Source organism: Emydura macquarii, unplaced genomic scaffold (assembly GCF_026122565.2).
Source record: "Emydura macquarii macquarii isolate MOO-44397 ecotype Brisbane River unplaced genomic scaffold, CSIRO-AGI_Emac_v2 contig_1146, whole genome shotgun sequence".
NCBI lineage: Eukaryota > Metazoa > Chordata > Testudines > Chelidae > Emydura > Emydura macquarii.
In genome coordinates, this window is record NW_027131283.1 from 7,214,060 (window position 1) to 7,241,996 (window position 27,937).

General features: G+C 42.3%; 2 protein-coding genes across 2 annotated transcripts in view; one reads left to right on the top strand and one right to left on the bottom strand.

The window, feature by feature from the left end:
* The window catches only part of AK9 (adenylate kinase 9), a 168,975-nt gene extending 160,333 nt beyond the window's left edge, over positions 1 to 8,642 (bottom strand). Inside the window, exons 1-3 of the mRNA XM_067546583.1 lie at positions 8,422 to 8,642; positions 6,974 to 7,104; positions 560 to 623 (exon numbers count right to left, since the gene is read on the bottom strand). Coding sequence (XP_067402684.1) covers positions 560 to 623; positions 6,974 to 7,090 — 181 coding nt within the window. The 5' untranslated portion in view covers positions 7,091 to 7,104; positions 8,422 to 8,642. The remainder of the gene's footprint in view (positions 1 to 559; positions 624 to 6,973; positions 7,105 to 8,421) is intronic.
* Positions 8,643 to 9,073: 431 nt separating this feature from the next.
* FIG4 (FIG4 phosphoinositide 5-phosphatase) overlaps positions 9,074 to 27,937 on the top strand; it is a 156,238-nt gene continuing 137,374 nt past the window's right edge. The window contains exon 1 of the mRNA XM_067546584.1: positions 9,074 to 9,477. Coding sequence (XP_067402685.1) covers positions 9,412 to 9,477 — 66 coding nt within the window. The 5' untranslated portion in view covers positions 9,074 to 9,411. The remainder of the gene's footprint in view (positions 9,478 to 27,937) is intronic.

A 27,937-nucleotide genomic window follows, 5' to 3' on the forward strand; every position in this document is an offset into this window, starting at 1 on the left:
GCTGCAAGATGGGAGAACACCACTGCTTCAAATTAGCCTTAGGACATATTTTAGTGGGGGCATGGAACTGTCAGGGTAATAGCATAGATTTGCTTTTATTATTATTTATATTGCAGAAGTGCCAAGGAGTAATCTAGGATCCCATTGTGCTAGGCACTGTACAAACACAGAACAAAAAAAATAGACTCTACCTGATCCTGTAAGCTGAGGCATGCAGTCAGACCCCCCGTGTCTATGTGGACCCCCACAGGCTTCAACAAGGTTTCACAAAAACATATGGGGGCTGCTCATGAAGATCATCTTACAGGACTGGGCCCTACTTTGGTCATTAGGTATTATATTTTCTTCTGCAAAAGAGGAGAAAACTGATTTGTTTAGCACCCATGTAGCTAAAAGGCATATGCATTTGCCATGTTCAACAATGATGTGTTCCTGAAAGATGTTTGCCCATACCAGTGATCTTCACTGTGGTCAATAATGTACCATTTAGAATTTCAGGGAACATAAAGAAAGCTAAAATAAAAAGTATTATAGTGTTGTGATTACAGTTGATATTTACCTTCAATGAGTGTACATTTCCATAACTGAGCTATTTTTCTAGCTAATGTTTTCTTCCCTGTACCCTTAAAATGAAAAAAAGACATATTTTCTTAAAATTAGAATGACTTCACCATTACTCAAATAAAAAAATGCAAATGAAATACTGTATTACAAAGAAATAATAAAACATGCAACAACTAAAAGCCCTAATCAGGATCAGAGCCTCTATGCTACATATTATAACACAAACCTTCTGCTTAAGGTCACTGTGCAACATGTAATGTATTTCCCATTATTGTTGATATATTGTGATTGTTCTCTTTAACTGATTTTCTTCATATTAAACATACTTATACTTATGTTAAGGCTATTTTAAACCGTTAGTGTGAGTTGCTCATGACTTTCTATAAAAAAATGTTGTGGGATTAAAACGTCATATCCTTCATCTCAGGCTACAATTAATTTTTTGGGTAAGTTTGAGCAAAATCTTTCTGCCATTTCTGAGTAAGGCAGGGGTTCTCAAACTGGGGGTCATGACCCTTCAGGGGGTTATTATGGAGAGTTGCGAGCTGTCAACTCCCATGCACGCCAATAAGGGTGGCCTGGCATGCAGGGGGGTCATCACTTTTGGTCATGGGTCGTCACAACCTAAAATATTTTCAAAGGGGGTCCCTGCAAAAAAAAGTTTGAGAACCCCTGGAGTAAGGCAAGAGGGGTAAAAGAGGGGGGATATATTTCACTCACCTTCTTTCACTCAAAATGTGCCTTACTCTGAAGATTGGCTATGTATAAATTATACCCTCTTACTCCACAGATCTGGTGCCTGTGCATATTCAGTTTTATCTGCTAACTTCAGTGATAAATAAGTTTTGCTGTGTTTCCACTTATATTAGCCCTAATGAGCCAACATATCTAAGAGTGAACTGATTCTACTATGTCTGGTGCATCATCAACAAAATTGTTTACTAAGTTCTACATCACACAGATGTAGCTAAGGGCATGATTTGGTTTGCTGAATCTTTATAATTGATAAAGGAAGGATCCTAAACAGGAAGTCCTACAATGCCATTTTATGGTCACTTTTCAGAGTAAAATCACACTTTAATCCAAAAATGTCTGAATGTTAAAGTATCAGACATGACATGTAGTTAGTCCTCAATGAAGATTCAAAATCCTGATAAATTTGAAAAATTAATTCAGAATGTTATAAGTGACTGAAACTTGAATCACGAACCTGTGTAATATGTACATTTTCTTATTTTTTTTTTAAATATATAATGTGCATCATAGTTTTTGTCTTGGCACAAATTTGGAACAGTGCTGTTAAATTTGTAAGCATTTGTTTCCTAAATCCCTTAAGAATGGCCCCAGTTTATTTTTTTTAGAGGAAAAAGAAATAAAGTGCAAGAACCTAATGTAATAAAAATTTGAGGCTGAGAATTTAAATGCAAAAAGTCAACAAGTTAAAAAGTTAAAGCCCCCAGAACAACATTAATTTGGTTAACTTTGCATGTATTGTATATATTCCATACAAAAAATTAAGGTTACTTATCTGTAACTGCAGTTCTATAAGATGGATTCTACATATTCCTATTCATGGGATAGATTAACAAGCAGTACATCTGACCGACGATGGTGGTATACAGATTCCTAATTGAACAAGGATTGAAGTACTGCTTTCCCAAACTTTATCTGATCTAGACTCTAAAGGCTTGTATACACAGTGGTATATATGTGCTCGATGTGGGTGTGATTTCTAAAGAACACTATTGTGTTGCATGTTAAGTGGTTAGTATAGGTTCTACTGGTATGCACTAAAGATTCCCTAGTGTGTTTTATCATAGTCCTGTTTCAAAAAGCACTAAGTTAAAGTGCACCAGCAGGGTGTACACAGACCAATTGATGCACAACCCATTAGAGTGCTATAGAAATCACACCCCCATAGAGCGCTTTTGTATGGGGAGACTTTGATAGACCAGTAAAAGGGCCAGGGACCACTTGATAGTGTAATATATTTGTTGCTAACAGCAGCCAAAATCCGTAGACTTTTTGCAGGCCTGTGTAGTCTTGGCATGACTAAGCCAGGAAAGGAGGGGAGCCTCTTGCTCAACCTTTGCCTGACCTTGAACCCCTCCCTGATGCTCTGGTGGACAGCTGGGATCTGTGTTTCAGGAAAAGACCAATAAGCTTATTTATGCATGCCCTTGGGACATGTTTATCAAGGCCTCAAAATATGCAGATTCTATAGGAACACATCTAGTTAATTAGTATTCTGAGGCGACCTCTTGATTAGCTATTGAAACTGTTGGCCCAACAAACTTTTTTTTCTTGCCATGTTATTGTCTACTATTAAGGATAAATAGTGGGGGAGAGGCTTGGACTCCTTGGGGATCTCTTCTTGGACACAGCTTCAGGATCCTCCAATGACAGCTGGAAAATCAGGCCAGTCGGAAAGCCGTTGCTTTTTCCACTCAAAAACTTCCCCAGACTTCAATATTTATTAAGGGTTGAGGATTGGGGTGGTTTACTAACCTGTTGCGGACATGTGTAAGTGCTTGAGCCTAAGTAAAGTATAGCTTTAAAGTAAGTTCCAGAAGGGTAACCATGTTAGTCTGTTTTAGCAAAACAAAAAGAGTCCTGTGGCATCTTAAAGACTAACACATTTATTTGGGGATAAGCTCTGGGCAGAAAGAAAGTCCTCGAGATAGAACAGACTCTTCTGTCGGGTTAAGTGTGTAGCTGGATAGATTTACAATATTGTTGGATGAGTTAAGGGTATCACTGTTGTGGTCCCTTGTGGCATGTAGGAATTTAGATAGTTTAGTGTCCTTTTTCCTCTGTAGAGAAGCAAAGTGTGTGTTGTATTTGGTTTGTCTTGTCTTAGTAAAGATCAGCCATGTGGAAGTTTGTGTGGAGGTTTGTTTTTTTTAAATGAGAGTCTCCAGTATTGAGAGCTCTTTCTTGATCTTCTTCTGTTTGCTGTATCAGATGCTGATCAGGTGGTTCTGTAGTTTTTTTTGAGAGTGTGTGACATAATCACACAGGGAGAAACTACCTAAAGAAACACAGGAACAAATCTACACAGACATACCTCCTGAGCCCTGACCAGGGATATTCTATCTGCTACCCATAATCCACATAAACCCAAGAACCCTGTCACGCTCCATCATCTCAGGCATTGGCACTCTTACAGCAGGGTTATCAGGCTATGTGGACTCTGTCCTCAAGTCCTACGCTACTAGTACTCCTAGCCATCTTCAGGATACCACCGACTTGCTGAGAAAACTACAATCCTTTGGTGATCTTCCAGAAAACACCATCCTGGACACTATGGATGTAGAAGCTCTCTACACCAACATTCCATACAAAGAAAGACTGCTAGCCATCAGGAACAATATCCCCGATGATGCCACGGCACACCTGATAGCTGAACTTTGTGACTTTGTCCTCACCCACAACCATTTCAGATTTGGAAACAATTTATATCTTCAAGTCAGTGGCATGGCTATGGGTACCTGCATGGCCCCACAGTATGACAACGTTTTCATAGCTGACTTAGAACAGCGCTTCCTCAACTCTCGTCCTAAAGTGCCCCTCCTCTATCTACGCTACATTTATGACATTTTCATCATCTGGACCCATGGAAAAAAGAGTCCCTTGAAGAATTCCACCGGGATTTCAACAATTTTCACCCCACCTGGACCAGTCCACACAAGAAATCCACTTCTTGGACACTACAGTGCAAATAAGTGATGGGCACATAAACACCACCTTATATCGAAAACCCACCAACTGCTATATGTAACCTACATGCCTCCAGCTTCCACCCAGCACCATCACACAATCCACTGTCTACAGCCAAGCCCTAAGATACAACCGCATTTGCTCCAATCCCTTAGAGACAAACACTTACAGGATCTCTATCAAGCATTCTTAAAACTACAATACCCACCTAGGGAAGTGAAGAAACAGATTGACAGAGCCAGATGGGTACCCAGAAGTCACCTGCTACAGGACAGACCCAACAAGGAAAACAACAGAACTCCACTGGCCGTCACCTACACCCCCAGCTAAAATCTCTCCAACACATTATCAAGGATCTACAACTTATCCTGGAAGACAATCCCTCACTCTCACAAACCCTGGGAGGCAGGCCAATCCTCGCTTACAGACAGCCCCCCAATCTGAAGCAAATACTCACCAGCAACTGCACACTATACAACAGAAACACTAACCCAGGAACATATCCTTGCAACAAACCCCATTGCCAACTCTGTCCACATATCTACTCAAGTGACATCATCAAAGGCCCTAACCACATCAGTCACACCATCAGGAGCTCGTTCACCTGCACATCTACTAATGTGATATACGCCATCATGTGCCAACAATGCCCCTCTGCCATGTACAGTGCCCAATCTGGACTATCTCTACGCAAAAGAATAAATGGACACAAATCAGACATCAAGAATGGTAACATTAAAATACAAGTAGGAGAGCACTTCAATCTCCCTAGACACTCAGTAACAGACTTGAAAGTTGCCATACTTCAACAAAAAAAACTTCAAAACCAAACTCCAGCGTGAAACTGCAGAGCTGGAACTCATATGCCAACTTGACACTATCAGACTAGGTCTGAATAGACACGGGGAGTGGCTAGCCCACTAGAAAAAATAATGTTCCCTCTTTTGGCATTCAAACCTTCTCATCAATTGTTGTGAATGGCCTCATTCACCCTGATTGAATTAACCTCATTAACACTTGCCCTCCTCACTGTGATGTAACTCATCCATCCTTGCATGTGTATATATACATACCAAACTGAAGTTTCCACTTCATGCATCTGACGAAGTGGGTTTCTGCCCACGAAAGCTTATACCCAAATAAATTTGTTAGTCTTTAAGGTGCCACAGGACTCTCGTTTTTCTTTAAAGAAAGAAAACTCATCTTGTGTTTGAGCCTAAGTAAAGTTTAACTTTGAAGTAAGAGCACTTTTGTGTTATACTGTTTCTACTAGTCCATCTATCAGCTGGATGGCCGTGTCTGCATTTGGCTTATTTCCTGACACCACCTCGCACAAAGTGTTACCCGGAGTTCTGCCAACCAAAACTTGGTTTGCTTCCATGGAATTTTGTTCTTACCTTTAAAATAGGTGCCTTGAAATATGGTGGTAACTGCTCTACAAGTGAATTACATAAATGAAAAATATACACAGCTAACTTGGTGTTTTCATAAAAGCTTAATGTATGAATGTCCTGCCTTTTGTATGTTTAAATTCTGAACTTCAATGTTGCATTAATTTATGTATGCCTGTGCCAGGTAGTGAGAAGAAAAATTTACTGAGGGTAGCATTTCTAACTGAGAATATCCATCCTTCCTGTGCCTCCATGCTCAAGGATAAAAGAAATCATTTTCTTTAAAATGATATCTGAGGCTGGGTTAACCTTTGAAAATATAAAATTGTTTCCACATTTGCATAAAGATAGAATTTTTGGTAAACCCTTATGGATCAAAACTGGGCAGGCCACTCCCTTTTAACTTTCTAGTGGGCTTAAGGGAAAACAACACAGGTACTTGCAACATTCTAATTAAACTGTCTGAGTCCAATAGGCCACAAAACTTTTAAGAAAAAGAGAACCCTTAAATTACAACAAAAATATAATACAAATCTCTTAATCAGGATGCCTTGGTGGATTTCAGTTCTTCCTGATTAAATGATAGTCTTATTTAAACAAAGAATATCTAAATAGTACTCAATATTAACATGTTTTTGTAACTCAGTTTATTCAATTCAAAGTTTTTTGTCTATTAGTGATACCTGTTTTAATTTGTAATTCATCATATGTTTCAAATATTAAAACATAATGAACATAAAAGCAAACATATTCGCTGCCATTGTGAAAAGCAGAAGAAAATCTTGGAGAAATCTGTGACCTTTAATCACAGTGCTAACACCTCTAATTGTAACTGACAAGTCAATTAGCCCCCTCCCCACCAAAAACACACCCTACCAAAACAGGCTGAGCAATTACCATCATCATATTAAGATAACAGAACATTCATTCAATGTAATAAAAAAAACCCCAATCACTTAGATTCATCTGATTAAATATATAAAATAAAAATAAAGATTATCTGTGTCCCATTTAAGGAGCCAGCAGGTGACACTGCAGAGTGTCCTCAACTCCTACAGATATTAATGAAAGCAAAAGGAGCCCAGCATTTTGTAGAATTTAGGCTCCTCGTGCTTTATTCCTAAGATTCTTACTGACTTCAACAGTAGTTCTAGAGTGAAAAAAAAATACATCAGGCCCTAGAGTGGCTTTGACTGGATTACTAAGCTAATTATTTTTAAAGAAAATGTAAAACCTATTTGAGGGAAAGTAATTTCTATGAGATATTCAAATTAAAGTATAGAAATTGGATGTCTTACTGGCTTTCCAAGAATAATTAAGCAGGTAGGTTTAGACAACAGAAAGGATTTTTCAGCTTCCTCTTCATCAAATATATCTACAAAGGGATAGTCTTGTTTTTTCTCTGGAGAAGCCATAAATAAAACACAGTCTAAATTAGGAAAAAATAAACTGTTATTTACCTAACACCAGGCATAGTGGTTTACATATGAATAAGCAGACAGAAAACACAGTGAATAACAATTGATCATGTTTGTAAAGAATGGCTATTGACAGAAGCAAATATAACTATTGAACATATACAATTCAGGGGGAGGGAAATCACATGAGAAAAATAAGAGCTTATCAGAACCTTAATTAAGCTCATACAGGGGTGCCATATGAGGGACGGGGAGGCATCTGTTATCTCTCCCCCCCTCGCTCCCCCCCCCAAGTTTGGTACCACATTTGAGTGAAGTTTGAAACAGAAGGGAAGATGCTGCCCTTCCTCCCCCACGCTGTCCTCCTCTGTTGTATGCAGCTACAGTGCTGCTCGTGCCCCTCTGCCATGGAGGCCACACTGGTCGCACTGCTTGGGACTGGGAGCCTGCATCCTGAGCTGTTGCCCAGAGCCAGGCAAAGCTGATGTCAGGGTATCCCCGCTCATCATGTACCAGGGCCAGCAGAGCACGTCCCTCGCCCCAGCCCTGTGGAACTGCCCTCACTGTGCCAACTAGGGACTGAGTGCATGGCTGGTCCCTGCAGCAGCAGCATCCCTTCAGACACAGCCCCTTCCTGCACCCTGAGCTACACCCTTCCTGGCACACAGCCCCTAACTGCCCCTTCCATGTACCCTGCGTGGTTTTCAAACTTTCAAACTGGTGACCACAGACTATTTCACCCTGTACAACCAGTTCCTTTGATTAATTTAATTACTTAATAGGCAATCGCTCATTGACAATTTTATGACATTAATTTGATGAAATTGGTACAAATTTCCTGTCGCGCTGATACAGTTGTAAAACATTTTGGCTTTCGAGGATCTAGGAATCACGAACCAACTGCAGCCTCTACCCCTCGGCGTTACTCGCCGCAGAGGCAGGGAGGCGCTTTTGCTCGGGAAAGCTCGAGAGGGCGGAGAGCCCGGCGCTGGACGGGCTGCAGGTGTCACGCGTCTCGGCTGGGCTGGGGCCGGTGTCGGCGGACTCGGTGTCTCCCTGGGGACGGGGCGTTCGGGGTCACGGTGTGCCTCGGTTGTGGAGTCAGCACGGGGTATTGCCACAGACACGCAGGGCAGCCGGGCTCTGCCGGCGACTGGGGGAAGCGGGACCCTCTGCCGCAGCCCCCGTATGGCCTGTGTCCAGCGCCGCAACCTCGCGCAGCCTGCCGGGCCCGGCCGGGAGGGGCTGGGGCTTGCGGAAGCCGCGGGGCTTGAGGAGGGTGTTGGGGCGGGGGTGCGGGGCGGGCCACCTGGGCTGGCATCACTTACACTGCGCGGGGCAGGCACGGAACGGCCCCTCCGGCTCGCTGGCTCCCTCGCGCCGGGATCCGCGCTCACTGCCCGGCGCCGGCGGCTGCACTGATTTGTGTAGCCTCGTAACCCTTAGTAACCAGCCGGCCCCGCCCCGCGCCTCGCCGCTTCCAAACTGCCCGCGCGCCCCATGCCCAATCAGCGTGCGAGCCGCGCGGCCCGCGCGCGTGCAAGGGGCAGATTCCAAAAGCGGGCGGCGGCGCGCGCCTAACTGCTAGCGCGGGAGTTCCAGTTCCAGGTGCAAGGTCCTTCCTTAGCGCATATACATGAGAGGAGAACCTAGTGGGCAACCTGCCCCGGAGCGGGCGGAGCGTCAGGGAGTCGGAGCTGTCCCTCGTGCTGATACTGGAGGGGACGAGGGAGCCCCCCCCTCCCGTGGGGAAATGAGATGTAGCGAGTGACACCCTCTTCCCCACCCCCAGCAGCAGCCGTTGCCTGCGCCTCAAGTTTCATCGCTTCCTTATGACGGACAGGAGCCCGCCCACTCGGCGCCACACCTAAGATGGCCGCCGAGGAGCGAGGACGCTGTCGGTCTTGTTCCGTCACGTGACGGGATCACGGCGCGTTGGAGGCCGACGCTCTCTAATGCCTCGCTCTGAGCTGTGATGCGTAGCCGCGCCTGCGCAGTGCGCGCGGTATTGGCGCCGTTTCCGGCTCCTGTACCATGTTCCCGTCCAGTCCCGAGTCCTAGGCTGGGGAAGTGGCCGGAAGCGCCTTCTCCCTGCACGGTTTGCTCCAGCCCCCTTAGCCTCCAACCCGCGCCCCCCTTCCCTGGTAGCTATTGCCCTAGCGGCCTGGACACTTGTTGCGCTCCCTGTTGTTGCGGCCCCGAGCGGCTTGACAGCCCCGACTGGGGGTGCGGCTCGCTACGGGAATCTGTCCGTTCCTCGTCCGTTGCTCCTTCCCCCGTTGCCGTGGGGCGGGCCCGGAGCCCACCCCGCTGTCGCCATGCCCGCCGCGGCGGCGCCGATTATCCGCTGCGTGCAGAAGCTGGTGCTGTACGAGACCAGAGCTGTAAGTAACCGCAGCGCCTCCCCAACGCCGGCTCCGCCCCGCCCGCCTTGTGAAGCCGGGTGAAACCGGGTCACTCAGTCGCAGCGGCTTCTGTAGGGCTCTGAGCAACGTATAATGTAGAGCCTCAGCCCAGCCGTTCACCTTCCTTTGCAGGAGCAGTGGTGGGTTGCAGGTTCCTTACAGGTGGGGCGCTGTCCCTGCGGTGGGCCATTTATTGGTATTATTTCTGTGTCAGTGTAGCACTTAGTCCCTCATAGAGGAGGGCCCCTTTGTGTTAGGCGCTGCACAAACAGCAAAAAGACGGTCCCTGCCCCACAGCTAACAGTCTAGGTATAAAACAACAGGGACAGATGATAGGTAGGGGAGTACAAGGAAACAATTAGACACTATTGCTCAGTATACTAGGCAGTGATCTTAATATGCCAGCAGTCTACTTGTTGTCAAGGGGTTTTTGTGGCTTCTTTGTAGGCATCATGGCAAAGGAGAGTTTTTTTAGATGTTTGGAAGGAAGATAGTAGCTTTAAAACACTACACTATTCCACAGCAATAGCAGATATTAGTCTGAGGTGCTTTAGTTACTTGCTTTATTACTTTATCATGAGACTAGGTACATGCAAAACAGCGAATTTGGGTATAATAGTGAGAGGATGTGTTTATTAATAGACTAATGCTTTAATTATAATTTTGTTTTGACTCTGAAACTGAAGATGTTGCTATTGTCAGTTCATTGGAACCTCGTGTGCAGTGTTGTTGTAGCTAAGTTGGTACCAAGACATTAGAGAGAGACAAGGTGGATGAGGTAATATCTTTTATTGGGCCAGCTTCTGTTGGTGAAAGAAACAAGCTTTTGAGCTATAGAGCTGTTCTTCAGGTCTGAGTAGTTTGAAAGCTTGTCTCTTTCTTCAACAGAAGTACATCCAATAAAAATACTACCTCACCCACCTTGTCTCATTGAAACCTTTTCGGAGAAAATATCCTTTACTGTCTTTGAAGGCAGATATTGCAGATGCTCCGTTCTCTCAGATAACCTTCATTAGTTTCTGTGGAAGAAAGGCAAATTCCTAAAACCCTTTTGATATTTAAAGTCAGGAAAACAAATTCTGGAGTAATATGTTAATAATTGAGTTGGGGTGTATTTTAAACTGAATTATTAAAGGGACAGCATCAATTTGAAATCTAGCCAGTTTAATACAAGTTAATTGGAAGTAGTTTCAGGTTCTAAACCTGCAGAGGAGTCACAACTGCCAATTTTGGAGGTTTTACAACCATATTTTCCTTTTTCTCCCCCAAGGTTTTCTGTCCCCTTTTGTTCTATGGAAGACCCACACAGACAAATTGGCTGATTATACAGGGGCAACTATGAAAATGAGTATGCTACTAACTGCACAAAAGTAAATAAAATATTTAGTTTCTCAACAGGTATAGGGCTTGTCTTTATTGCAGTGGTATTACAAGGTATAACTTGAATGTTACCCAACCTACTGTTCCCACACAAATCGCTAGCTGAAGTAAAGTGGTGCTTTAAACTTGAGCATGCCCGCTTTTCATTGGGTGTGGATTGATGCTCAAGTGCTGTTGCTGATTAAGCTACTAAGGCAGTTAGGGGATTCAGCTACTCTGTGCTACAGAGGACTTGTTCACACATATAGTGCTGCAGCACTTAGTGAAGATGCTATCTACACCAATAGGAGAGCCACTCCTGTTGGTGTAGGTACTCCACCTCTCCAAGAGGTGTTAGCTGTGTTGTTGGGAGAAGTCCAGGAGTTCAGTCAGTGTGAGCAACATAGTTATACTGACATAAGCCTGTAGTGTAGACTAAGCCTAATATAATTACTCTGTAGCTCCAGTATTATTATGTGATGTAGCTGCTCTTACTTGAGCTCGCTCAGGTGGAGTAATTTGATCTAATTGTTGCAATGAAATCAAGACCTAAGTCGTCATGAGGGTTTTTTATAATAATAACTATAGAATTTTCACACTGATTTCAGCAGTGCTTTGTGTATTCATAGGATTTCACCATTTAGAACAAATTGTAGGGTCTAGGCCTTCTTTCTGCCATAGATAGAGAACCTGAGTTCTAGTTCTAGCTCGGCCAGAAATGGTCTTGTGCAACCTTTCAGATCCTCAATTAAAGGGGGCAGGGTCATTGAAGCACACAAATGACACCAGTCAATGGAAAAAGGTGATGTTAGCGCCACATCCCCAACACTGTCTGCTTTCTGCCAGGCCAAAAAGTATTTTGATGGGACTTGTGATCTCTCTCATATAACACTGCTGAAAAATGGCAATTTGGGGGAGGGGAGCCTTCTGTTAAACAGTTGATAAAAGCTATACATTATTCAAGAGAAGGGATAAAAGATTTTGATAAGAAAGGGTTATATAGCTCATCTGGTGGGGGGATGATAATGCCTGAATGAATTTTGAAGTGTGTGGAAAAGGATTACAAAATTTTGAGAGATGCCATGCAAAACTATGGAAAGGTGTGATTTTTCTTTGACATTTTACTTTTTCCAAGAACATTTGCTAAGAACTAAGGATCTATCTTTTATTGTTTTTTAAAGCAAGCCTTTGTTTCAGCTGCAAAGAGGTTTGCCACTACTAGACCTCTAAGGTTTACTCTGATATAATTTTATTTCCTTTTTTTTAAAACTTTTAAACTTTGTAAGATATTCATTCTGTGTGTGTGTGTGTTTTATATATGAATGACTGAACATGATGTTATAAATAAGTAGAAATTTCTGGTTCCAAAATATTTGTAAGACTGAAGTGTGACCTGTCCCATGCCCCTGGTAGCCACCTGCAAATACCAAGGTCAGGGCAGGCTGCAAACAGAGAGCAGACTCTCCCAATACTGGTGGGTGACATTGAAGTCAGGCTTCCCAACCAGCCACAAACTGCGCTTCTGAATCTCCACAGAAGCCAGTATACAAATACACACAGCCCCCTTTACTGCATTTCAGCTTCTGGCTCCCAGATCAGCACTAGGTCCAGTAAAGAGACCAGTTGTTTAAACTTTATGCTCTTTGCTATAAAGGTTCCCTCTGACCCCAAGGGGTCAGCCACAGTACCAGATCAACATGAGTTTGGATCTTACCTAAAATACCACCCTGCCAGCCAATCCTTTTAGTAACTAAAACTAAAGGTTTATTGTAAAAAGAAACAAACTATGAGAGAAATGTTAAAGGGTCAAAGCAAATCAGATACATACAAATGATTGAAGTCCATATACATCCGGTTTCTGGGGGAATTGTGGAGTTGCAGGCTTTTATAGTTCCTCTGGTGTGCACCCAATCTCTGGGTGGGTCTCAGTCCTTTGTTCACAGCTTCAGTTGCACATGATTTGATTCAGCGGTAGATAGGTGTTTGAAGCTGAGTCCTGACCGAAAGACTGGTGACTGAAGACAAAATGAATTCCAAGGCCTCTGCCTTATATACCCTCTGGCCATGGCCATGCGGTTTGTAGGGTTTTACAGGAACTAAAATGGAGTTCAGAGTCACATGGGCAGGTCCTGGTGCCTCATCAGGTGTATCTCTGGCTTTTCCCCCTGGGCTCCTTGCACCTGGGGATATCTTAATGGGCCATTAAGCAGGTTATTGTTCTGCAGCCCTCCTGTCTGAGTAGTTACTCAGACAGCACCATTTGAAATACAGATATATCAAATATATCTTCCAATTCACACATGAACATAAGTATTATCATCTTACTTAGCATACTATAACCTTCCTAACAGTACCAGACATGGCATATCTCACATGAATTAATGATTGACATATTGATGTCAAACAATATGACAAATGCTCTCCCCCCATCTACCCAGCATGACATGAAGATCTTAAACTGTTTTCAGATGTTTTTAAAAACCTTATATTTGTACCATTTTACCCATATTTGGTTTGTCTTTTGCTTTAGCTTTTAGTTCAAATGATAATGTGCACACATTTCAAATCAAAAGAAATATCATACATTTTTATTACCTGCTTTGTGCTTTACTAAGAGTTGTTAAAATAAAATTAAAAACCACAGTTGTAAATAAGTCACCTAAGGTTGTCTGATGTTTTTCCCCTCTGAGAGACAAAATATCACTTGTGATTTGTGTTGATTTCATTTTATTATTCCTTTGTCTGTCTTGTGTTCATTTTATTATGCCTTTGTGGTTTGACTTGTTTGCTTACTAATGTGTTTGGCAGGGGAGCTTTATGTTCTCTATTAGCTCATTTTCTGCTTCCTCTGTCTGCTAATTTGTATGAAAAAATTGTCTATCATTTTACTTTAATTTGTTTCACTGTCATTTTCATGGTAGTGTGAAAATGTGACTGTCTCTTAATTATATTTTAGAATGTATATAGATAAGCAAGGAGGGAACAGGCTGTGCTGTTTGTGGTCAAATAAATAATTAGAGTGGAATGACTGGAGTACCAGAGAACATGTTATGGTAATTGAAGAAGAAGGAAGTGGTTTTGGATAGCCAAAGAGTACATGCGTATATAATGCAAAACTAAAGGAGTCTGTAGGATCTTAACAGGAAGAAAAGCTGTTTGAGAGCATTGGCTTTTTAATCCAGCTCCTAGCTTCAAAATAAACTGTGAAAGATCGTTGTGAATTTGGGTATGGATGCCATCAAACATCTTTTGTATTATTAGGACAAAAGTCTCATGGATTTCTGCTGATTCTCAGCTCATTGATGCTTGTAGTTTTGGATATTTACGTATGAGGTTTGGTCTACGTTATCAGCTTATGTCAGTATAACTATGTCATTCAGTGGTCCCACACCCCTGAGAGATGTAGTTATACCAACCTAACCCCTAGTGTAGACAGTGTTATGTTGGTGGGAAGGCATCTCGTGTCAACATAACTACTGCCTCTTGGGGAGGTGGAATGTCGATGCCAATAGGAGAAGCTCTCTCATTGGTATAGGGAGCGTCTTCACTAAGTGCTACAGTGGTGCAGCTGTATCGCTGTAACTGTAGATAAGCCCTTATGTTTTGTAGATCTTGCTCAAAACTATCTGTTAAAGTTCATCTGTAAACAAAATTTGTGGCATTACATTAGGAAGTTAAATTGTAAGCTGTATGTTAGAGGCATGTACTTCCATTTGTTTGTGTTTTAAAATGTGTTAAAAGTGGTGAGCACTATTAAAAACAAACTCTAAGATAAGTAAAAGCTATATGTCGAATTTTTAAGGGAGGCAGTATTTCAGTAATAGCTTTATTCATCAGGAAATTATTTGAGTGCCTGCTTTGGGAGGGTCCTTGCACGCTTGGCGTACTAGCTCTAATGCCTAAAACTAGGGGAAAAGGCACAGCTTTTTTTCTCATTCCCTGAATTTATTCTACAACAAAACAGACAGACATCTAACATCCAAAGGAAGCTGAGTCTAACAAGGAGGTTTCAACCTTTCCTGAATCAACACCAGAAAAGTTCTGCGGTTGTCATGTGAGACTAGTGTTTTTTCCTTTATTCTTAAAAATACCCACACAATCAGTTTCAAAATATGGAATAAAGAGAACTTTTTACAACAAAAATTAAAAGTAAGAGACTGACAGGATTACAGCAGTGGGAGTGAAAGATCAAATTAAATTTGAGGTGTGTAATTTGAGAATCAGAGTCCAGGAAGTTGTTGTATTTACTGAGAGAACCAGTGCATACACCAAGATTTTAAGGAAAAAGGAGAAAAGGGGCTGGATTTTTGAGATTGGGAGAACTGGTGGAGTTTAGGGACTGACTGGATGTGATGTGATATGGTGAAGAAGATAGAGGAGTTAAAATATGACACCAAAGCTGCACACCTGCATTACTGGGGATTGTGGAATTGTCAACAGTGATACAGAATGGACTGAGAGAGAGTGGTTTGGGTGAGAACTAGCAAGCTCTGTTTTCAACTTGAAAATATTTTCATTTGGAGTCTGGACACTGAGAAGACATCGGAAAGACAATCACAGATAAATGCAGGATTGAACAGATGGAGAAGTCGGGGCATTGGGAAAATCATATGGATGGTAGTTGAATCCATGAGAATAGATTAGGTTATCCAGTGATAGGTGTGGGGGGAGAAGAGAAAGGAACTTCCCAGAAGGAAGACCTGAGAGACAATGATGAAAAGCAGGATAGAGGAGGAGCCAGTAAGAGGGTGAAAGAGCATAGCTAAAAAGGGAGCTATTCAAACCTAGAACCACAAAAATTTACAGAGGAGAGCAAATATATGCAAAGGGGGAGTGATTGTGCTGAAGACAGAGTTGAGGCTGTTAGACTTGGTAGGGAATGGGTGATTAGTGATCTTGGAGTAGCTTCCCTAGAATGGAGTGTGTGACTGCAGATTGCAGACAATCCATGAGAAAGATAATGAAACACAATGGAACTGTGATAGTAGGAATAAATAGCATACTCAAGGAACTTAGTGTTCAAGGATAGGAGACAGATAGGATGGAAATTGGAAAAGGTTGGAGTGCTTAAAGGAGTTTTTTTAGGATAGGAATACAGTACAATGGTTGAAGTAATTGGGAAAAGGAGTCAGGAACTTAAGGAGAGGGGCAGAAGACGCTGGAATGCACAGGGACACGGTGGATCAGTAATATCTCTTATTGGTGTGTATCTTCTGTTGGTGAGAGAAGCTTTTGAGCTTACACAGAGCTCTTCTACATAGGGTCAGGTAAGCAATCATGAGTCAAACTATATTTAGAAAAAAACCAGTGTTGACCTTCAATACAGGGATACAAAAAAAAGTAGGATGTCTATTAAGACCTGCCTTTTTAACTGAATTTTGGGTTGATGAATGTCATGATATGTGAATTAGAGTTTGTCCTAGGAAGATTGAGCTTGCTTAGAAATAGTCAGGTGCATGTATTGTGATAGCTGTTAAACAGATAAAATGTAGAGGAAAATCCAGGGGGCTATATATTGAAAAACTACACTAAATTGTCAGTGCTAACTTTTTACAGTACTATGGAAAAGTGCACACTAGAGGGCAGTAAATCAAAAGGATTAGAAGAAATCAGAGACCCTTTTTTCACTCTACAGCAAAGATGGATTGAGCTAGGGATATCTGTGTTTTTCTCTCAGTGGAACCTACCTGGGAGTTCTACACAGAACCACTGACTCTTACCATGTAATTCTTGGAATAGTGTGGCATCGAGCAAGTCATTTAATCTGTGAATCTAAATTAATGCTGTTTTATCCAGGTTCTGATGCAACCCTCATCATACTATCTAAGGGTAGGATTCACAGAGGTACTTAGGTGCCTAAATCCCAGTTGTGGGTTCTTCTTCTCATGAAACTCTTGCGTGTTGGTGCCTAAACTCACTCAACGCTTAAATTTTCAGCATAAAAGTTCCCTACATGCCTAAATTTCTGCCTCTGGACACGTGCGCTGTTGCCTCATTCTAGGCATCTGGAAACCTATCTCCCTTCTAAGCCCCAGGGTGATCCACCTTGTAACTTTTAGCATAGTGGTTAAAGCACTCCCGTTGGATGTGGGGTGACTCTGGTTCAGTTCCACCCTCTGTCTGAGGGGGAGAAAGGAGAGTTCCCTAATTACTGGACTATGAGATACTCTTATGTGGGGCTCCCTTAATCTCTGTCTAGTTGAGGCTGTTCCCTTATGGACAAATAATGAATCACTGAGCCAGAGATAGTGAGACTGATTCTGTAGCCCAGTGGTTATGACCCACCTGGGAGTGGGAGACCCAGATCCAGTCTGCCTGCTACAATGACTTCTTAGCCCTGGTCTACACTTAGCTGGAAATTCGGCGGCAGTCGACGGAAGTTACGCAAGCTACGCAGTTACGCAAGCTACAAGTCCATGGGGCCGGATGCAATGCACCCGAGGGTGCTGAGGGAGTTGGCTGAGGTGATTTCAGAGCCATTGGCTATTATCTTTGAAAGCTCGTGGCAACAGGGGGAGGTCCCTGAGGACTGGAAAAAAGCAAATATAGTGCCCATCTTCAAAAAGGGAGGAAAGAGGATCCGGGGAACTACAGACCGGTCAGCCTCACCTCAATCCCTGGAAAGATCATGGAGCAGGTCCTTAAGGAATCCATTTTAAGGCACTTGGAAGAGAGGAAGGTGATCAGGAACAGTCAACACGGATTCACCAAGGGAAAGTCATGCCTGACCAACCTGATTGCTTTCTATGATGAGGTGACTGGCTCTGTGGATGTGGGGAAGGCGGTGGATGTGATATACCTTGACTTTAGCAAAGCTTTTGATACGGTTTCTCACAGTATTCTTATCAGCAAGTTAAAGAAGTATGGGTTGGATGAATGGACTATAAAATGGATAGTGAACTGGCTAGAGCATAGGGCTCAACGAGTAGTGATCAATGGCTCCATGTCTAGCTGGCAACCGGTCACAAGCGGAGTTCCCCAGGGGTCGGTCCTGGGGCCGGTTTTGTTCAACATCTTTATTAATGATCTGGAGGATGGGGTAGATTGCACCCTCAGCAAGTTTGCGGACGACACTAAGCTGGGGGGAGTGGTAGATACCCTGCAAGGTAGGGATAGGATACAGAGTGACCTAAACAAACTGGAGGATTGGGCCAAAAGAAATCTAATGAGGTTCAACAAAGAAAAGTGCAGAGTCCTCCACTTAGGAAGGAAGAATCCCATGCACAGCTATAGACTGGGGACCGACGAGCTGGGCAGCAGCTCTGCAGAAAAGCACCCGGGGGTAACAGTGGATAAAAAGCTGGATATGAGTCAGCAGTGTGCCCTGGTTGGCAAGAAGGCCAATGGCATATTGGGCTGCATTAGGAGGGGCATTGCTAGCAGGTCACGGGAAGTGATTATTCCCCTCTATTCGGCATTGGTGAGGCCGCATTTAGAATATTGTGTCCAGTTTTGGGCCCCCCAATACAAAAAGGATGTGGACAAGTTGGAGAGAGTCCAGCGGAGGGCAACAAAAATGATTAGGGGGCTGGAGCACAGGACTTATGAGGAGAGGCTGAGGGAACTGGGCTTGTTTAGTCTGCAAAAGAGAAGAGTGAGGGGGGATTTGATAGCGGCCTTTAACTACCTGAAAGGGGGTTCTAGGGAGGATGGGGCTAGGCTGTTCTCGGTGGTGGCAGATGACAGAACAAGGAGCAACGGTCTCAAGTTGCAGGGAGGGAGGTCTAGGTTGGACATTAGGAAAAAGTTTTTTACTAGGAGGGTGGTGAAGCACTGGAATGGGTTACCTAGGGAGGTGGTGGAATCTCCATCCTTAGAGGTTTTTAAGCTGCAGCTTGACAAAGCCCTGGTTGGGATGATATAGCAGAGGTTAGTCCTGCTTTGAGCAGGGGGTTGGACTAGATGACCTCCTGAGGTCCCTTCCAACTCTAATATTCTATGATTCTATGATTCTATGATTCTAACTCCTGTTGACTGCTGTGCTTCCCTTCTGCATGCTGTCTTCACTGCACTGCAGCGCTATGCCACTTGGAGTGGATTTACTGTGTCGACTTCCTGATCGATTGAGCGGGTCTACACTGATGGCTCAATCGATCCAGAAAGATCGTATAGACATACCCTTAATTATTTATCCATAGTGAACAGCTTTAACAGGACAGACTGAGGAGCCCCACTTCAGACTATCATATTGTGTGGAGTGAGGCAGGTGCCTAACTCATTCTCATAAAAACTGACAAATGCCTAAGTTGCCTGACTCTAAGAAAGGGGTGCCCAACTGTGGATCACTAGCAGAAATAAGTGCCTCCTCTCCTCAGCATCTACAATAGGTATAGGGGGCTCTCCACCCAACACATCTTTCGTGGATCTCATTCTCAGGTGCCTTTCTCTCTCCGTTCTTTGTATAGGGAGCCTAGGCACCTAACTCAGGCTTTGTGGATCACAGTGTGTTCTTATGATTTTCTAGATGCCTAAAAGTTAGGCATTGAATTACTCAGCATCACAGTGCCCAAGTCCCTTTTTATATTAGGGCCTTTGTTTAATATATTTCTGAATGTGACTAGCATATGGCACATGTAGTTCGCTCTTTTTGACTTTTCTCGGGGAGATAGGGATGGAAAAACCTGCACACAATTTTTAAATACTATAGTTTTGCTATGTGTTTATATGAGCAAAAGCAAAGTTGAAATGCACCTTGACCTATGAGCTGCACACAGTTGCTTCCTCACCTTTCAGATCCGCATCCGATCCATTATCTGCAAAAAGTGGCCTGCAGACCTTTGTCGAGCAAGAGGGGGTCTTTCCAGCCCCCTGACACCTCCAGCCTTTCAGCCCCTCAAGCATTCTCCTCTAGGCTATGACAGCTGTACCATCGTCTTGCAGGTTTATCAGTGGGTGCTCCCCAATTCCTGAGTTCCTTTGAATTGTTTGCCTGTGATATCCAGCTGCTGATAGTGGCTACTCACAGAAGTTCCAGATGTTCTGCACCCAAACATGCAATGTACCTCAGTTTACCAGTTTTCCCTTAAACATCATTCCTATAAACCAGATAGTGCTTATGAGCACTTAAATAAACCTACATTTGTTTTATTGTAAGAAATAATAAAGATTTAATGAAGTGAGAGAAAGTGATAGAAACAACTGATGACAACACAAAATAAAACACAACACAAACTTTGGTCTATACTTATCAATAGCTCCCTTTCCTATATAATAAAGCAGGCTTTCCTTCTAACGTTCAGTCCACTGGAGAGCTGGCTGGTTTCACCAGAATCAGGAGCCAAAGGTTCGTGAAAAATGCCTGCTCTTCAAGGGGTTTCCTGGTAAATGGATACAGAGTGCCTTTCCTTATACTGTTGTTCTGAAAGTCTTTTGTCTTTATTCATAACCTGTGTGTTCTGCTTGCTATAATGTTGCTTTTCTCCTTCAAGTGGTTTGAATAGTTTGCAATTGTCTGTGATTATTTTCTATTGACTCCTCTGGGATGTGGCAAGGATAGACAATAGAATCTTGCACAACTCCTTCTTGCTTGAATAGGTCATTACTGAGACACTACCTCCTGGTGACTAATTTCTACTCCAAATCCATAAAGCGTACTTTCAATATAAATACATTATTCCCTAAATAGTCTCTGTACATACATCTTACAATAATTATGAATCTTGACAAGTTACAAGAATTCTGTAGATACCTTACATGTTTCTCTTTATGGATAAACATCGTATAAGACATGTGGTGTAGTGAGTTTGTCAGGTCTGAGGTCAGCCGTTTTCAAATAATAGAGGACTCTTTGCTAAGGATCTTCTGTGTCACAGAAGGGAGGGTCTTTCTTCTGTCTTATTCCAGAGGCCTCACTTAACTTGTGGGGATAGTCTGCTGCTCTATTGCTGCAGTCAGGAGGATCTCCAGTTCTGTCCCTCAGATCATTTTAACTTTTGGATCTTCCTCCCTTGTGAATAGCTCCATTGTTTTCCTCTGCTCCTGTTTATAGCTTATTTAAGCAGCATGTGGAGGGGTGCTGGTCTTTCTTCCTCCTGTGGGTTGGAGGGAGGCCTCATTTACTCACTCAGTCTATTGGCAGGGGGAATTAGCCAATCAGCCAAGTAGCAGTCTCTCTCCCCCCCCTCCCCAAGCCCTCAGGTGCAGAGGGAGGAGCAAGCAGTCTACAGCCCAAGCCCTCAGGCAGGGTTAGGTAAGACAGACAAACAGGTAGTGACCCAGTGAGGCTTCACAGGCACGGAGTGAGGCAGTCACCCCAGGGTTGGGGTGGCAAGGGGGACGCAGGCCCTCCCAACTCCACCACATCCCAGCCCAGGGCCTTAACAGTGGCGGAGCATTCCACCACTGGGTTAGCAGGGCTCCAGCTGAAACTCACTGACCCAGCTGCAGGCCACAACACAACTGGACGATTGTCTGGTTCCCCATGGATTCTTCCTATCCCTCTTCCTTACAGTACTTGTGTCTCGGTCACTGTCAGTCTCCCCAGGGTAAACTGCAAGTGACAGCTCCTCCAGGTTGCAAGTGGCAGGCAGGTCCGGCAGCTCCTCTGTGCTTCTGGCAGCTCCTCAGCAATGTGACAGTCATGCTTGAGTTCCAGCACCGGAGGAGAGAGCTCTCTCCCAACTGAGCTAGAGGTCCTGCTTTTTGTATTTTCTGTCCCGCCCACCCATTTCCAGTGGGAGGGGCAAGGTTGGTCTAGCTCCACCCACTTGGGTAGGGAGGGTGGCTCCTCCCTCTCTGGCTCAGAAGGAGGCCACACAGCTTCACTACACAATATGAAATTGTCATATTTCTCTTTCTGTGTTACCTATAGGATTGTGAATAGAATCTGTGAAGCTGATTAGTCTTATTTGTATTCAATGTAGTAGCCATGTTGGTCCCAGGATATTAGAGAGACAAGGTGAGAGAGGCAAGCTTTCAAGCTCTTCACTGCTTGCGGAATCTGTGCAATAGTTGAGTGTTTGTCTGCAGACACAGGAAAATAGCACTGCATTAGTGCACATGTGAAAAGCTGTCTCCACAACTGTAACAGCATACTCTTATTTTAGAGGAAAACTCACTTTCTGTAGAAATGATGTAGATCCCTTCCTCCCCGACTTGTTAGGGAAAACTTTCTACTCATGACTGGTAAGTAAGCAAGAAGATTTTTCATGTCTTGCTTAAGGTTCCGTTAACTTGCTTTTAATTGATTGCCATGTGATGCAGGATCCAGATTTGGTTTTTCATTGGATTTTGTTCCTGTAGTTTGTGGGCTGATACATAGATTTAGAAATTAATGGAAGGAAGTATACACTCTCTGCCACTTACAAATCCTGACTTTATTTTAAAAAATACTTCAGGCTGAAGTTTGAAACTTTGAAAAATGGTGGCTGTGTATGATCACTGACTGTTTCAGAAACATTTTTATAGAAAATCCTAATATTGTGGTCATAGGGCATGTCAGAAATGGTTATATCACAGTAAACTGGATTGTCTACAAACGAAAGCTCAGACAATCATATTTCATGGAAAACCTTGCAGAATTATTTTGAAAAACCTACAGATGGCTCTTGCAGCTCTTTTTGAACTGTTTTTCCCCTGAGAGCGTTGGGGCGATTGCCTTGCAGAAGGAATAGGACTTGAGGAGCCCTGGACAGGCAGAGGATTTTTGGAGAATTGGCATTAACTCTGCAGATTCATGATCCACAGAGCAAGGGAAAAAAAAAAGCCTCTGCACATCCTTCAACTACCACTAGCAGTATGGCTGACTCATGTATCCTCAGCTCTCCCAAGTGTGACTATGCGATCCTACCCTGTTTGAGATAGAAGGAGGGAGTTTAACGCAAAAGTTGGGAGGCTAAATTTGGCTGGGCCAGCATTAATTGTTGGGGAGATGTTCCTTTTAAATAGTGTGCTTTTTTACAAACCATGTTGTCAAAATTCCCATGGAGCTTCATCTAAAAACAGTTTGTTTAGATGGGCTTTTTCAGAATCTTGGAAGCATGCACTGTAGCAGCTGATTTTCTGCTATTTTCAGATTTCTTACCTTGCTACCTCTTTTCCTAATCCTTTGCTTCCCTCATGCCGTGCAGCACAAGGAAGCAAAGGAATAGAATCTGACACAATCGATTTCTGTCAAGTAAATAAAATCTCTTCATAGTTATAATGCAAATTGTATTTAAGTAATTGAAATGCTTCAATAGTGTTCCAATCTTCTAGGTAATTTGTAGGTACAATTTTTGATTTTTTTTTTTTTTAAATAATGGTTGTAAAAATGTTTAAAAACAAGGAAATTGAAAGGTGATGCTGAAACTGTACCACTAAGACTTTTTTCCTCCACAACATTATAAGCTAACTGCCATTACAGTACTTGTAGTTTCCACGAGTCCATTATCAGCAATAATGATTTCACTGGAAAAACATGATTCCTAATGACAGAAATTTAAGGACAGCGTCAGATTATATCCATTTCTAGAGATTATAGGTATACACAATCTTACAGTCCATAGAAAACATGGCCTCTCAAGGCATTTGCACTCTAAAATACAGTACTGTTCAGACACAATAAGCTCATAATATTGCTAAGGTATTCTACATTAATAGCACAAAACAGTATCACTGTTGCAAAATTGTAGTCTTATTGCCCATTACTATATTAGGGATTTTAATATGTGTACACTGATTGACTACATGGCAAATCAATCTTTAATCTGAAAACTTTGCAGTTTATTTTTAGGTATGTTTCTTTAGAAGAATTTAAAATTAAAAAAATTTAAAATATTTTTGGTTTCTTCAGATGATTGCTTCCTGAGCTGCTGGTAGGTCATATCATTCCCTTTAGTGGAGAAACTCTCCCTCCTGGAAGAACTATGCCTTCCATGCCATGACCACTGAGGCTGCCCCTTAAGCTATCCTTATAAGTATTGTCACTGTACAGAGGTGGTCCTGTGTAAATAAATCCTGACAGAGTCAGTTTTCTTATGTTGGACTATCCCCACCAACTTTTGTGGAGACAATACAATGGAGAGGGATCACCATCCTGGCCTCTACTTTGTCTTATGTCATTCTGCAGGATTAATGGAAAAGGAGTTATACTTCTTAGTTACTATTATCCCTTATATCCAAGTGATCGTGACTTGGCTCCTCTCCATATGTAATCACAAAGAGAACAGTCTGACCCTATATTAACAATGATTAAAATGGGATATTTATTGCATGCTCTTAGCTCTAGTTTTCTAGGATCAAATGTAATATGTATCATAGCAACCATAAAAATATTTGGAGGGGGCAACATTTTTCCTGAACAACTTTTTTGTTGGCTTGGAGGAGGAAGGTGAGCTGACTGCAGGTGACAGCTCCTTTTGTGCTGTCCTAAAGGTCAGTGTTCAGCATGTATGCAATCAGAGAGATCTCCACAGTGTGCTAAAACTTTACTAGCCCTGAGCCTATGATCCCAAGTCAGCTTTCTTACAAGGATCTCTCAGCAAGCAGCCTAGCATGTTCCCCCAGCTATTGCTTGAATTCAAAAGAAAGTGTAATTAGCACATCACTGTTTGTTATCCACAGAGCTTGTGTGCTTGAACATATGCCTTAGGCATCTGCAGATATCCTGTTGCCACAAAATTGCAAACATTTTGCATAAGTACTTTTACTTTTTCTGTGTACACAACTTTTGCTGTAACTTGCGGTTTTAAAAATTAGCAACATTATTGCACAAACATCTTCAGTTCTTGGCACTTTAGTTGGGCTTTCTGAAACTGGTTATTTTAGAGTTACGTACCGTCTCTCTTGTCATCAGAGCTAGCACAATTGCTGCAGAGTGATTGGATTTAACAAAATCCTACAAGACAAATATGCCAAGGAGAAGCAGGTGTCCCTCTTTCCTTTGCATCTATTTTGCTGGCTTTTTAACTGCATTAAGGATTATAGGCTGGAAGGTTTAATAGAAAATAAATCTTCAGAATATCCAGCTTCTGTCACGAGTAAGTCTCGCTAGTGAGGATGATAAACCTTTCCTTCTTAGAGAGCTTAAATCAAATTGATGTACTATTTATAACCTCAATGGTTTATTTGCCATTGTTTGTTTGAGTAGACAGCATATATATAAAGAAAGAAATCTTAATAAATAACAACACTGCCACATGTATGCAGTTGATGTTGCAGTCAAGTGGGTCCCAGAAGACTAGAGAGTCAAGGTGGGTGAGGTAATATCTTTTATCAGACCAACTTCCGTTGGTAAGAGAGACAAGCTTTTGAGTCACACAGAGCTCTTCTTCAGGTCTGGGAAACATACTCAGAGTGCCACAGCTAAATATGGTGGAAAAGATTGTTTAGCACAGTTCTCAACCAGGGCTACACGGGAGGTCTTCCAGGGGGTACATTAACTCATCCGGATATTTGCCTAGTTTTACAACAGGCTACATTGAAAACCCTAGCAAAGTCAATACAAACTAAAATTTCAGGCAGAATGAGAAAGTCAGCAATTTTTCAGTAATAGTGTGCCGTGACACTTTTTTGTATTTTTATGTCTGATTTTGTAAGCAAGTAGTTTTTAAGTGAAGTGAAACTTGGGGTACGTGTGACAAATCAGACTCCTGAAAGGGCTACAGTAGTCTGGAAAAGTTGAGAACCATTGGTTTAGCATAAGTAGTTAATATATATTTCAAGGTGAAGAGGCTTGTTAAAACCCCTCAAGTGTAGGAGGATGGGGGGTGGAGAAAAGAGGGAAAGACAGCTGGGGGCGGTGTTAATGGGTTACAGATTGTTGTAATAAGCCATAAACCCAGTGCCTCTGTTCAGTCCATGATTTTCGGTGTCTAGCAAAGTTAAGCTCCCAGGCTTGTCTTTTGAAAGTGTTGTGCGGATTTCCTTTTGAGGATAGGTCAAATATAGAGTGATCACTGTGAAAAGTGTTCACCAACAGGTGATAGGGTGTTTTTGTCTTTTATTGTTTTCCTGTATGAGTTTATTCGAGGACATAGTGATTATTTGGTTTCAACCACATAGTTGTTGTTGGGGCATTTAGTGCAACAGATGAGGTACACCACATGTTGTGATATAAAAATTTCTGTTGCAGCATATCTTAATATTTTGTATGAAGAAGCAAACTCAAGTTCTGAAATTAATTTTCCAAGGAGAAACCTTTTTCTCTGTGGCCTGAATTAGTATTTAATTGTTGAACTGTTTATCTAGAATCATCAAACAATAATTTAAGTGGTGAGCTTCTGAATTTGAGACATTCATTTTTAAAGTTATTTTCATGGGACTGGTTGAATCAAGAGGTTGGTAATGTTGTATGGAGCCTTTGAATTATGGCTTCTTGGTTCAAATCCAGTCCAAATTGGAGAGGATTAAATGTTGTTTCTGTGATATGGCTGTTTGGTGGTTTATGTGTAATAAATTTGCAGTTTCAATCCAGATCCCAGTGGATAAGTATCTGCATTGTAAAACCAGTGCCATAGTTGATACTAAGTCACCTTTATTATTAAGTCTCAGCAAATTCCCAAGACAGAATGGGCATGGAAATTGAACTATCCATCCATCCACCAAGAAGTAATCCCTCTGAGTCATGGTTGAAGGACTTTGGCAGGGCGGTTTTGGGAAGTGGGCAGACCTAGTGCCAATCTTCTCTACTGTGGATAATCAGAGTATTTCACTGTCTATGATTGTCAGTTTTGTACTTTTCCAAAAACACTGCATTCAATAAAGCTATTTTCTGGCCTTTAGAAATTGAATCCAGCTGAGTAATGAAGGAGGGAGTCACACTGTAAATTATACAGAAAAATTCAATTGCCTAACCCTATGGTGTGTCAGATCCTAGTTGAGAGCCCCCTTATGACTAGAATGGTCTGAGAGGAATCCAGGCCTCTGGATCCCTGGGTATTTTAAGCCTCCACTGCACCAGACATTGGGGTCCCTAAGAATACTGAGGTGCAGGTCCTCTGTCTGACACTCCATTTCTGAGAGTTGGAACCTGCTGCTCATCTGCCTAGCCCCTGGGCTCAGTGCTGACCACTTAGACGCTCTTGTAGCTTCTTTTCCAGAACTCCACCCCAAAGTGTGAGCCTTCTGGTTTGCCATTTAACTCTCACAGCAGGCATGTGATAGTTGTGAAGCATATAATACACAGAGACACTTTGAAACAGATTAGGTAAAGTTCTTTTGGCAGAACTTAAGGGACATCTACCTTCAAGAAGTTAGGCAGGGTCCCCTGCCTCATGCTGGTTTCTACATGCTGGGTCGCTTCCTTTTCTTGAGCTTGGAGACTCCTTTGCCATCTTCAGCAGATGACCAGGGACTCTGCCAAGATACTTCTTTACCAGATCACCTCTCCTCGGTAGACCAGTTTTCCTTGTTGAGAGCCAGTGTGTTGTGTAGAGCAATTATATTTCAGTGGTTGAACCATTAATTACAGGACCTTTAGGCCTTGGCCCTTACTTTTTTTTGAATTTTGTTTTAACACAGTGTTGAAAGGACAACAGAAGACGACAAACTCCACAATCAAAATGGAGTTTGCAGTCTGATACAGATACATACAAAGAGCCCCCATTATCAAACAGAATTTATAAGTTATACATACAGGTTCCCCAGTTCATCACAAACAAATTATTTCTTTTTATTGTAGTTCTTCCTGTTAGTCAAGAAAATTACTAGCAGTACAATTCACTTTTGTCTTGCTTATTTCTGCAACATCTGTGTAGAGGAATTCTCTTTGTGAATTTTTTTTTTTTTTTTTTTTTTTGTAAAATGGGAACAGTACCTTGACAGAATTATTTGTTTAAAGGCTCTTCAGTTTTCATTTTCAAAACAGGATGGGCAAAATCTTCAAAGAAGCATTAGTAATGACTAGAGAGATTTTTCATGGTACTTTGTGAGATAATTTGTTAGCATGGGGGTTTGAATGTCAAGTGATGAAACTGTAGTAACTATAACTTTTTAAAATTACAGGCTTTAGTCTATTTTTAAAAATTGTTTTAGATAGCATCTCAGTCTTGTGTAGGTGTCCAGCAACCACTCTCTTCTGCCTGGATCTTTTTTTTCATTTCTGATGTCTTAATTTTTATGTTACATATTCATGGTCATGTTGCTTGTAATTTCTTTTGTG